The sequence below is a fragment of the Merops nubicus genome, unplaced genomic scaffold (assembly GCF_000691845.1).
Source record: "Merops nubicus isolate BGI_N331 unplaced genomic scaffold, ASM69184v1 scaffold15002, whole genome shotgun sequence".
Taxonomy (NCBI): domain Eukaryota; kingdom Metazoa; phylum Chordata; class Aves; order Coraciiformes; family Meropidae; genus Merops; species Merops nubicus.
In genome coordinates this window covers 6803-20358 of record NW_008595726.1, presented here as the reverse complement: position 1 = coordinate 20358, position 13556 = coordinate 6803, and the positions used below count along the sequence as shown (strand labels likewise).

Sequence of the window (13556 nt, the reverse complement as noted above, 5' to 3'; positions counted from 1 at the left end):
AAGAAACCTCTGGTGTAACACAACATAATACTACATCATTATTTTTTCTGTTTCTTTTAGGTCACAATCTACTTCTCATTGCATCTCTGTATCATTAATAGTTTTCTCAGTGGTCTGAATAATGGGCACTTGTATACAGTTCAATAGTTCTGCTACTTACCTTCAAACTGCAAACAAATTGTATTCTGCAGAAAAATCGCTGACAGCAGTGCTTGTGTTAATTTTTGCTTTCAGCCTCACCTCCTACTTTTGAACTGAACCCTATGAAGAAGAAAATCCTAGCAGCTAAAGGGGGCCGTGTAATCATTGAATGCAAGCCTAAAGCTGCTCCTAAGCCAAAATTCTCGTGGAGCAAAGGAACTGAATTGCTTGTAAATGGGAGCCGGTCAGTATTGATTGTTAAGGGGCACTGTGCAGCTGTGTTTCTGCCTTATGTTTCTACTTATCCTGTAGGCTAGTTCTCACTTTTGCAGATTCCAGGGGCAGGAGAAAGTAAAATTTCAGGAAAATTATATGCCAAGATGTTACTAGCAGCGTGGCTCCAAATAGTTAGCAGGGTGTTCAACTTTAGCTAGTCTGTTTGGTTCTGTTCACATTTCAGAATTGAAAATAAAAGTACATGCTCTTGCTCCAGCAATGTGAGGCATCTAATCACGCCACAGTCTATTTAAATATTTTAATATAGTAGTGTTTATAAATGCAGTAGGTAGATGTGAGCTTTCAAGAGGTACTTGTGATTTGATCTTTTACTTACTACAATTCTATTGAAAGTATTGCTTTCTTATAAAAAAAAACTAAGTTCTCTTGATGTTTTTTTGGGGGATTTTTTTTTTGCCTTTTCAATAGCATACGTATCTGGGATGATGGGAGCCTGGAAATTATCAATATCACAAAGCTGGATGAAGGTCGCTACACCTGCTTTGCAGAAAATAACCGAGGAAAAGCGAACAGCACTGGTGTTCTGGAAATGACAGGTAAGCCTCCAAATAGCTTTAGTTTCTTTCAGGTAGAATCTCAATTTTAAAGCATCTATTTTTGTTCCGGCACTGCACTGCTTTTGCAAGCCATTTTATATGACTTTTCTAATTGCTCTTTAAACATTGGATCGGTGCTTTTAAAGCATATTTCTCAGTGACAACTGTGTATGTTTACACCAGTTCTGAGCCTGTATCTCAATTTGCAGGATTCATTTTTCCATAAGAGATTATTAAATCCAATTCATTAAATTGACATGTTTTGATGCATTGATTCAATTTGGTAGCTTAGCACTCGTGCTGAGGTGTAATTCTGGGACTATAACTCAGAGAAATGGGATTCTTAGTGACCTTCCTTAGTTTCATTTTCTTTCTTTTTTGTTTTTTGGAAGTCTGAGAGAGCTCTGCAGTTAAAGAAAGATGCATTAAATTTATGAGATAGAAGCATATAGCCATATGATTGCACTATTAAACTCTCTTCCTTCATGAGTATTAGTATTTACTGATTGAATACTGATAACCTTAATTTGTACTTAAAATATGAAGTCAAATGAATAAATAGCTGTAGGATACAGACAGGAAAGATGACATGCGTGAGCAGCTGTTCATGTGCCTATCAAGTATCACTGATAGCAGAATACTCAATTATCAAGTATATTTTTAATGTCTGTTCCAGAAATCTTGCTGGATGTGACAGTTCAATGCCACAATATTGATGTACTAATGTAAGAATTTATCTGTGTAAGCCGATAATATGAATGCATTTTTCTGGCTGATTTATACTGAATTTATTTTATCCAATGAATTGTAAGAGTTTTATTTTAATCACATTTGTTTCATGTTTCCAGTTACTTTTTATCATCTTCTGTAGTTTTATATGTCTTAATATTACCTTCAAGCATTTAATTATTTTGAAAGATTGTATAAATAAATATCCAGCCCTTTCACAGTCATATCATACCTTCTAGAATCAGAAAAAGCATTTGCATACTCAGTCTGCAGAGTGAAACACTTAAACCATACGTTAAACTAGGTATAAAGAATTCTAACATTTTGGAGGATTCTGTTCTGATTCATCTAAAAAGGAAAATAAAAGACTAAGTCATCTCCGTTGCATCACAATAAGAAGAGAGGTGCCAGATGACATATTTAACAACTATTTTTACGTCGTGGACAATGAGGGTTGATGAGGAATGCTTTGAAAATTATATTCCCAAGCACATTATGTGTCCCATAAAACTTCTCAGGCCTTGCACTTGACTACAGGAAATTAAAAAGTTAAATCTGAAGTTGATAGGCATTATAAAATCTAATGTTTTTTTCCCACATGCTGTTTGTTCACTGCCACTGGACCACTCTTTAAACTTCTTAGGCTGGTAGAGTATTTTATGTAAACATTTAGAAAGTCACTGATTATATAACCAAATGCTAAATGTACAAACACAACTCTAGAATGGAGCAGCTGTCTTAAGCATGTAGGAATTTAGGTATCAGATGTTACCCCAGTGCACTGTGAGATACTCTGTTCTCAAAAGTCAGTAGTTGTGCCATTCTCATAGTCTCAGTATTAAGCAGGTTTTAGATTACTGGAGTAGGATCCAGGGGAAGGTGTCTGTCAAAGGCAGATGGGCAAGAAATACTGCCTTTGCTGAGGATTTTTTGCTGTTCTCTGTATAGAGAGGTGTAGACCTCATTATAGTAAGGTGTAAGACCTCAAACACAGGTTTAACTAGTAGCAATAGATCTTTTCTTATGACTATTGTCTTCCAGGTTTTGGTACCTACTCCCATTCTTATATTGGTGGGAAAGAAATTATACATCATGGCATAAGGAAGATATTCTGTGGCTTTTTGTTTTAGTATAATATTTGAAAGAAGATGAACAGGTCTCAGTGTTCCAGTGAATCTCTTCCAAAACAATGTTGCTAACTTGCCTTATGAGTTCGATGCATGTACCAAGATCTCTAGCAAGTGTCATGAGGTCTCTGCCTCTTTGTTTCTGTAATAAGAGACATTGCTGGGGGACATACAGCTTTCTTCCTTTTGTTGTATTATTTTCTCTTCCTTTCCACATGTAGCTGTTTGCATAGTTTGTTTTACATCCATTACGTTGTTTCTCAGTCGAGAACTTAAAATCTGGGTCCCTGCAGTGCTCTAATGGAAATCTGACTCAGTCTCACAACTGAGCAGAACTTTGCATTTATTAAAGAGACAGGTTTCAAAACATTGGAAGTGTTGTAATTAAAACAAGAAACACAACACAAGTCACATAACAGTCATCGTCTGTCTTCCTTCTACCTGAGATATACTCAATGAATAAAAATAGCTTTAAATAGGCGGTAGTGTGATTGAGAGACTGAAGCATAGCCATTTTCAAAGGACAGCTAAATGGAAGTTTGCCATTTCCATTGTAAAAGGTTTCCTTTGTTCTCTTTAGTTTGGACTTTGAAAGGTGGCTGCATGAATACCATGTAAACTAGAGTTTGAGGGAGTGGTTTGATGTGTAATCAAACAGTTGTGGAGCTGAGCTTACATTTGGATAAACTTTTGTTCATTGGAATTTTCCATGTTTGCTGTTAACTTCACAGAAGCTACAAGGATTACTTTAGCTCCGTTGAACGTTGATGTCACCGTTGGAGAGAATGCTACCATGCAATGCATTGCATCCCATGATCCCACGTTAGACCTGACATTTATTTGGTCTCTAAATGGCTTTGTAATAGATTTTGAGAAAGAGCATGAACATTATGAAAGGAGTGTTATGGTAAGATGCTATAGATCTTTATTTAATACATAAAAGCCTCATTTTCTTTATTGTGAATAGTTTTATTTTTTGTATTGTGTTGGTTCAAGTCTAGAAAGACGCAGTAGGCTAAGAACATAAAATTACAGTTTAGACACTTTACAGACATGTAGACACTTGTGGGTAGATGTCTGAAATCAGATAATCTAGAGTGACGTAAGTATTTTGGTACCTCAGTTAAATCCTACTCTGATTAATAGTGAATATAGCTGGTAGGTAGGTAGTCTTATCATAAACAGGGTGCAAATAATCTTGAAAAAGTGTACATGTGGATTTACTTTTACTTACCCATGATTTTCTTGTCAGTATTTCTGGAATTTGGCACAAGACTGAGCCAGATGGTGGGTAGGAGTCAAACAGTCTGTAAACACTAAGCAAGAAGAGTTTGTGTGAAGGCTAAACAAGTTAATACAAAGACACTCGTTTTGGCACATAGAAAGAGGAAACACAGATCTTTCATGTCTGTATGTATGGTTATCTTTTTACAGTCTTCTATCAGGCTTATTCAAAATTAATACCTCAAGTAGAAACCCCTTCTCATTATGTCTAATTACACACTGATTTACCTAATGTTCAACAACATTGTCAGTGTCTGTCCGTATGTATATATATGTATTCTGTTGTTCTGGATTTAAATTATTAAAAAACCCCTCAAATTTAGATACCTTTTTTTTGTGCTCCAAAGAGAAACTGCAGATGTGGAGATAAAAGGTTGCTGGTGGTGTCTGTGGTATCTGGGAACACCAGGGACCATGTTCAGTGTCAGCAGCATGTTCAAAATTATGTACCAGGTAACAATGCCTCCTGCAGAGTCTTTCTCCTAGGCTGGCAATGTTGATTTCCTGTGGACCAAGAGATTCTTTTTCATTATCTGTTTATCTGCATTTGAGGTGTTTCAAGCATAACTTTTCTAGTGTCATATGGAACAAACCATCCCTTTGAGGAGTCAGAGCTGTCTCAGCCTGCTCATTTGTCAAGTTGCGAATGTCCTGAAGAAGTCACACTGTTCACTTTCAGTCAGAGAACAAGTCCTTGTCCAACAAAGCCAGTAGAAGCATGCTAAGATCAGCTGAAAAACATTGAAACCCAAAGATGTAAAGCCTTTACTGCAATGAACCTCTCAAAAGTCTATGTCCAGTCTTAGTAGGAGGGTACTAAGCAGTTTGCAGTGTATTTTGTGTTGCCTCAGGAGTTGCAAAATATGTAGCTCTACACTATTACATTAGCATCATTCCAAATACTTCCTGCGTGTGGCTATTTTGCCATGCTTTCGATAGGATTATTTTACACTTCGGTACTAATTGGTGCATAATGGGACATTGAAAAACCTTGAATTGCCTTGTAATGGCATTAGTTTGTCATTAGAAAATGCTGGAATGAGTATGAGTGTCAGTCAAAATAATAGCTTAAAGATTAAAGCCCCATTAAATGTATTCCTTGTAAAGGAGCAAGTCAAACCACTCTGGATTTGTCAAATTTCATTTAGCTGATTGCATCTAGCTATCTGAGAGAAGTCACAAAAAGAAATTGTGTTCCGTGAAACAGAAAGTGTTTCAGGCTGAAAGTGTTGATGAAGCTGTGATTTTGGTGTGAAAGGAAGGTAAAAATGCCCTTAGTGGAGGACTTTGTAATGCAAGGACCGTATAAATGCAAGAGAAAGGAACCTGAGCTTTCTCCTGTGTCTGTCATATGTTGAAGAAAAGTTTTTATATCATTGACGTACACTTTTGGATTTTCTCTTAGTGAAAATAGAAGGAAATTGGATTTTTTTCTTTTAGGGGAAATTAATTCTGAAATGTAATCCCAATTTTAGGACAGTTTGTAGCAAAGCACTTCAAGTGAACAAATTTGGAGCCAAATAAGGGCCTCAATAAGTGCGTAAGGCGTAATTCTCTATGAGGATTAACTTAATATTTCAGTTCCCAGTCTCATCTGAAAGTTTCATCTTTCAGATAGCCAGCTGTGCTGGATCTCCTGATCCCAAATTCTGATCAACTCCACAATATTTTAGACACTTCATTGAAGTGCTTGATTTTAAAAACGAATTATCCTAGTTTTGCTATACTAATGTGGTCTCTACAGACCTTCTGTGGAGAGAGAAAGTGGTGGTTCCCTTCATGTGGGTGTTGAATCTTGTGCTGGAAGATTTCCTCTTTCAATAGATTTTAAAAGTGGATACTCCATAGAATGCAGAAGTAGCTAAAGAGTGACTAACTCTTAATTCACTGAGACAGTTAAAGTTAAGTAGGTTAGATCCAAACATCAATTAATTTATTTGTCAGTGTATAACTCTGTTTTCCTGAGGGATATTTCTTGGTTTGTTGTGTTCATTTTGCACTTGATGAATGCTGGTGGAGATGACTGAAGCAGAGATAGCTTCTTGTTTTGCATTCCTGAGCCTCATTTCTGGGCTTTCAAAGGCAAACCAAGTGCAGGTAGTCTCTGTTCCTTTTCCACAGGCAGCCCAGTCTTCCTCACTCAGGACAGAGAGGACAGCAGGGTTGCTTCGAAGACTGGAATGGCAATTCGTAGTTATTTCCCAATTCAGTGCTTGAGTAATAACAAATGTAGCATTTGTAACACTTTCAGCACAAACGTTTATATAGGATGCAGTTAGAGGAATATGCACTTCCAATATTTCTGCTTCTTTCATTTGTGATTGTATTCTTACTTGAAGGGTTTTTCTCCTTTCCGTGTGAGCAGAGGGATTGTCTCCTGCCTAGCGCTTCCATCTCGCTGGCAGTTCTGAGCAGGAGTCACTGGGTGGCAGGTTTGCTCAGGATTTCTCGGGTGCCAAGGGAGGAGTTGTTGTGCTTTTGACAGCAGCAGACCTAACTGCTGGGCTTGAAGCAATGGAGTCGTGCTGCCACCCAACTCTTCACAAACATAAAAGGAAAAAATAGTCCGTCATGAATATTAAAATTACTGGATATGTGATGCATTCTCTCCATGCTATAATCTCCTGTTGATGAAAGATCCTCATCTGTCTTCCTGATAAGATTGCTATTACTTCATGTGACAATCCCTATCAACATGCAGAAACTTGATATAGCCACAGTATTTCAGTTCTCAAAATAATGCTAATATTGTTGTCACATGCACGTAATGGAATGCTAATGAAATTCACGTAAATACCTGCATGTGTCTTCTTTCTTTAATGGAAGCTTTGGTGTATCTCATAATTTCTTGAAGATGACAATAATTTACATTACATTAGTACTAAAACTTATTCATCAAAAGAATGAAAGAACGTTTGTCAGTGTGATTTTGACTTAATGTGACAGTAATATTTAAAATTAAAAACGTAGTTATTAATTGGTTTTCTTTCAAAGAGTCAAAGTCTTCAGAATCTGACTATTAAATTGATTGCTTTTGACTTTATGTGTGGCTGTTCCTCTGATTATTTGACTGAGGAACAAAACATTAACACTGCCTTTCAAGTGCTGTAGAGATAGAGCATTTGAAGTAATCTGGAAAACTAATGTTTGGTCATTTGTCTTTTATGTATCTGCTTTTTGTCATGTATATTTGAAGATTGAAAAGCTTACTTTTAATATATAATCTTAAAAAATATGCACTATCTAAATAAGTGTATTCATGTAAGTTTATTACAAAGAACTCTCTTTAATATGTGAAGGTGTGTAACTTCTAATACTTTTGGAGCCATACTAGTCCATTTGTATGGATAGTCAGGAAGAGAAACTCCATAATTATGTGTTTCAAGGTAGAAGCATGTACATACACTTAGGAAGAGTCCAAATGTAAGTTGTAGTAGTCTTAGTCACATATAACAATGCATACATTTAAAATACTTTCCATACCATCAATATTCTTGGTTTTGCTACATTGTCTATTAGTTGTCCTAAACAGTATCAGTGAACCTGAAACACGGGTATTTTTCTTACTGTTTTATCTTCAATGAGTTAAATTAGTTTGCCATACAAGGGCTCAGGTATTTGTCCTGCAAATAATTTTCTTTTATAAGAATTATAAAAAGCAGTCAATTATAAAAATTTAAAAATGAAAAGGAAATGGTGATGGAAAAATACAATAAGGCTGGACCATAAGTTTTGTCATAGAGACAACTGCTCTGCTGCTTCCTCGTGTTTTCTCAAATTAGCAGTGAGATTATCAAAAGAACATAAGCAAAAAATGTGTTTGGGTGCCTGAGACCCTTTCACATCTACTGAAATGCAAGCCTGTATCACCCTATCATGGATACCTGGATTTTTTAAAGTACCTTGCTGAAGTGGTTTGTAAGTTCTGTTCATGGCATCTAGTGTGTTTTTTACATCCACCAGAAGGTGTGGTTGTTATTTTTACATCAGATAGCTCCTAAGGCTTCATACTAGTTTGAGCTCATAATTTATTAAAAAAATGTATTCCATGGAGCCCCACTTGAAATGTTGAGTTCCCCTCTCCTCTGCAAAAACTAAGTAAAGCCAGCAAAAAACAGAATTCCAAAATGGTAGGTGGAAAATTGGAGTGACCGTGACTATTTGTAAGAGAAACTTGCAGCTTGTTTATTATATTTATTTTAAGATAAAGAATATTTTTTTAATTGTATATTTTTTGCATGTCAAAGATTCTTGGGTTTTGTTGTGTGATACTTGAGTTTTGTTCTGAAATTTACATCTTGCATTTAAAAAATACTGAGAAGTTGGAAGCATTCATTCTGTTCCTACTTTAAAAGGAGAAGAATCAAAGATGCATACCCTTAAACCCTCTGCTGAACTTCTCAGTGATAGCATTAAGGAGCTAATGATTTGAAGCATCTGACATGTGAGGAAAGCCCAAGGGAGCTGAGGTTATGTAGCTTCCCAAAGGGGAAGATCAGGAGGATCTTGTCAACATGTATAAATACCTGGTAAGAAGGAACTAAGGAAGATGGGTCCAGACTCTTCCCTGTGAGTGGACAAGAGGACGTGGGCAGAGACTAAAAACCAGAAAATTCCAGTTAAACGTGAGGAAAATGTTTTCATTGTGGAGGTGGTGAGACATTGAACAGGTTGTCTGGAGAGGCTATGGAGTCTCCATCCATCACAGTATTCAAAATATTTGAATGAAGAAGGCCCTGAGCAGCCTGTTCCAGTTGACTGTGCTTTGAGCAGGGAGGTTGTACAAAACACATCAGGAGATCCATTCTGATTTCAACTATTCTGTGATTCTGTGATCATTAATGTAGTTCTGTAAAAAAAACACAGTTAAATGCAGTGTAGCATGATGGTATTTAGTGTGGAAAGCAGATAGAAGCAGTATTTTACTCAGACAGTACATTTATATGCTGGTGCACAGTTCTTTGTCTAATGGGATATCAGCAACTGTCACCACAAGCAGAAGCTCCAGAGTTTGAAATAAGGATTCAAGGTATTGGACCAAAGCTTGCTGTCACAAACTGGTACCGAAGGGGCACCGGGTCAGGGCGTTTGTGACTTTAGCTGGAAAAAAAAAACACACTTTCCCTTCTCTCCGGGCTGAAGCATCTGTGAACCAAGCACTTGTCAATTCACTTCAATATTCTGGGTCTTCTTTAATGGGACTAGGGATTTTTATCACTAGATCCTCTTCTTTTATAGAGGTAATTTGCTCGTGAATTTTAAGTTGTTTGTCTGGCCCCTCTTCAAGTTTGAAAAGGTTGGAATGAGGACTCGCTTCTCACACTTGGTACCAGCAAGGAGGTAATTTTAGAAAGTGTATCATGGAACTTTATGCTTTGTTTTTGCTAATTTCCATCAAAATAGGAATTGTAACACTCTGAGAATTGGTAAATCATTTCATTGTAACATTTAGGAATTATTTGCCTTACCAGCAACTCCAGTGGTGGAATTCTTTTACAGAATTGGTAGAGAACGTTTCCCAGGGAATTAACAGGGCAAGAAAGGTGTCTTTACTGGTGCTGGACGTTGCACAGCATTGCACCCAACTGAAAAGCTCTCACGGGATGAGGGGCATTGTTCAAGACAGTGCTGACACACGTCAGTGTCATAACTGACAAAAGAGTTAAGACTGGCTGAATCCACAGCATATTTCCCACTGTTGGTAGTTTCAGGGATGTGGCACAAAGACAACCAAACATGTTCAGCACAGGACTTGCAAGGCTCGTAGCTCAGGCTCTGTTCAGCTTTGAAGTGGCTTCTGAATCCAAGCTGTTTGTGTATAACTTGTTTTGATGTCCCTGCAGCCATTATAAGGTTAACTTTCAATAGTGTGGACCTCAGTGTATTCTCAGAAGCCTTTTTTTTCCTTATGCAAATATTATTCGTCTTCCTTTATCCCTCTCCAAACTTCCAGGGAGCTTTGCAGTCTTCTTGAACTGTATTCATAGTATTCTGGAGATGCGTGACCAGGCCTACTTTACATTAAATTAAATCACATGGAAGGGCCTGTTTCATTGCTTTGTGTGTAAAAGTTCAGATACCAAAATCTGTGCTACCAATGCCTAAAACAGGTGAGATGTATTCTAGATTGGAGACAGCATTTGCCAAAAAGGAAAGTTCTGCAAAGCAACTGGTTTTGTAAACAACAGAGAATAAGTTGGACTATAAAAATCCTATTAGAGTATAGCTTAATACTGCTTAGTTTTTTGTGAATTATTATAATTTGCCATTTCTTGGCTGGACATGGTAGACAAACGTATTTTACTCCCTGCTCCTGCTTTAACATATTAGTGAGTATACAAGTATATTTTATAAATGTCTCTGTGCACATTCCACGTTTTTCTGCAGCAGAAAAGATACAAAGATTTTAATTTTAGTTTTTCTCCACTGCTTCTCCCTGCAGTAAAAGCATGGAGTCCTCCATGCAGAGTGTGGAGTCTTTCTACAGTTATATGACAGGAAATCAATAAAAACTTCAGGAGGGTAACGGAAGAATTAGAGAAAAGTGTTTAGGTAAGAAAGCTCAGTTACCCACTGATGAGGAAGAGGCTGTGTATGAATTGGAACTCAGCCTGGGAAACAGCATCACAGTGAGCTCATTCAGTATAGTCTGTTGAATAGATTGAGGGGGCAGGTGATTGTTTATGAAGCATGGGCAACCAAATGAGCTGAGCTACTGCTTTTTCTGAAGAGGAGTCGCAGGACTCTCCAAAGGCACAGTCTCAATACATTGCTTTTGGTGCCTTGATGTATTAGGGAGATGCTTTAGACATGAGTGAATTGGAAGTCACATATTTTGGCTAGGTTTTGGGTAAAACTTAGAGGCTAGGGCCTAATAGTAACGTAGCAAGCGTGGAGTGATTTAGATGGAGTCAGTGGTTAAGGAGAAGGAGGAGAAGGAAAGCTGGAGACAGCACTGAGGGTGAAACCAATGAGCAGTTAGCTCTGACAGAAGCCTTTGAGGAAACCTACTATTAATCCACAGTGCTATTTCCAGGACAAAGAAATTTAGTCTGTTTAGAGGATCATGATATGACAGATTTCAAAAAATACACTGCAAAATCAGTTAACTGTTACTTTATGTGCTTGTGAGACTTTACAAACTTCCAAAAATCAGGTACCATGCCTAGTTAGGTAGCAGGAGCTGGAAAAGCCAGGTCTTAGCACTACTCAGAGAAACACAGTTAGCAGTGTATTGTGAATTTCTGTTATCAGCCATGATACCCGTGAGTGTGAGTGAACAAGTACCTCAGCTTTTTCTACTGCTGGAAATGAAGTAACAGGGCATATTACCACAGGGATGCTGGTATAAAGCACAGTATCCTCAGGCATTCTCAGTGGTATGCTGAATGGGGAAGAGTAATATATTTGTTGGAAGTATTTCCCAGTCCACATTTCAGGGTTAGAATTAGCACTGTACTTCCTTTACATATAAACATAGTTCTCTGAAGGAAGAGATTCTTTAGTGGCAATGACTCCGTCATCATTATCCTGTTGGGTTTTTTATTTGCCTATAACTTTCATGCCAGCCATGGCTTATAAAACAAAGCAAGATAAGCTCTCCTGTGAAGAGGAGTGAGACAATAGACCTGCACTGGTGGTGGTGTTCCTATGTCATCTGTGATCTCAATGTCAGGAAAACAGCTATGCTCACGCTTACATTAACATTCAATGACAGCTGTTGGATTATCTGTTCCACTTGTGTCTACCCCATAGCAGATCCTCTACTGGCAGGAATAAAACAATTGGTATGAACTCACTTAAAGTTAGAAATTTTAGGTACATGTAATAGGAAAAGATGTTTTAAATTATTGCTAGCTTTGTAAAAGCTGATCTCGTCACCAAGGATCCCGTCTCTTCCATGCTACTTCTAATCAGTTCTCTTATCATCTTAACCTCCACTGTGTATTAGACATCTCTGAAGCTCAGATATCTAGTTTTCAAACCTGAATTAAATCCAAAAAGACTTTGTCTCTTCTTACCAGTTTCTTCTGTTTTTGCCAGGTTAGTTTTATTATTACAAAGGACTTGCTAGCTTCATATGAACATAAGTTGCTTTCTTGTCTCTGAGGTCCCAACAAAAGTGAATACTGATTTCAGTCAAGATTCCTAGACTAGATTCCTGTAAATTATTTTTGATCACACAGGGGAATGTTCTGATGGCTTTAGTAATTTATTGCACTGGCAAAGGTGGTAGGCAGAAGAGAACAGTGAATCTCAAAAATAGGTCATACAATGCTATTTTTTGACATCACTATTAAAGCGTAAATATAGGGCTCATATGATGAAAGTCTTTGCTTGGAACTTGGTACATAACTGAGTGGTGAACCACAGATAGCCTTGGAACATCCCTGAGTACTGCTATCACTATTTCCAGTTCATGATTCAGTTTTCTCTGAGTTAAGGAAGGCATTTTTTAAACTTATCCAAGCTGAGGTTTTTGAATGAAAACATACAGTACATTCATATCTAATTTGTGGACAGAATTTGCTGATGCCCATGGTCTTTATTTGCTTTGTAAGCTCTTCTTTTACCACCAAGATCTTAGGCTTCTTCTGAGTTATGGAAAGCTTCATCACCAACTACATAAAAATGCACCAGCTTGCTCCAGAAGACCTTCTAAACCAACAAGATACAATACTCTATCTATGGGTTGTTTTTTAAATTATATTACATTTTCCCATCTGTTTTTCATCATTTAGATTTTAAGATTAAGTTCCCATTTTGGCAATAAATGTTAGAGCAAGTGTATGGGCACATCATTAATAAATATAATAAAGTATTTTAATTAAAGTGCTAACATAGGAATTAATGAGTACTAAGACTATTATAATTTGTAATCATTTGTTATTGAAGTAATAATATGATTATGAGATTTCTAAGTTTATGCGGTTTTCCTTAGCGTTATTGCTTTGCCCAAACTTCGCTTATGTTTATTTGCAGATCAAAGCACAAGCAATGATCAGACATTCACAGGCAGTGTGGTTCTTTCTAGGATGACATTTAGTATTAATAAATGAAAGGTTTACACAGAGCACTCAAATAGAGGACTATTTGTCTGTTTTATTAAACCCAAAACAAATAAGACCAAAATGAAAAAAAAAAATAAAAAAATGCAGGAACTGAAAACTCAAGGAGTTTGAACTTCTACAGCTTCTTTGTTATAATTTTTGGAGGGCAGAGGAGCAGTTAGCAGCCCTTTTGCTCCTGTAGAAGTACTGATACTCCCACTGATTTTTCTGTAGCCCACTGTAGACAAAAATGGCTTACATGTGGTAAGCCAGGCAGCCAGTCAGTGTTCACTTATGCAGTAATCCCCACAGATTTTCCAAGGATGCTGTCCTCAAAAACAGTCCCTCTGGAGTTCTTCTTAATAAACTGGAGGGTACCTGCACAGGAATGC

At 37.2% G+C, this 13556-nt stretch overlaps 1 protein-coding gene across 1 annotated transcript in view; it reads left to right on the top strand.

The window, feature by feature from the left end:
- Positions 1–13556, top strand: part of LOC103768997 (contactin-1) — a gene marked incomplete at both ends in the record, with an annotated part of 34550 nt that overhangs the window by 15402 nt on the left and 5592 nt on the right. The window contains 3 exons of the mRNA XM_008936164.1: positions 235–385; positions 847–974; positions 3562–3737. Coding sequence (XP_008934412.1) covers positions 235–385; positions 847–974; positions 3562–3737 — 455 coding nt within the window. The remainder of the gene's footprint in view (positions 1–234; positions 386–846; positions 975–3561; positions 3738–13556) is intronic.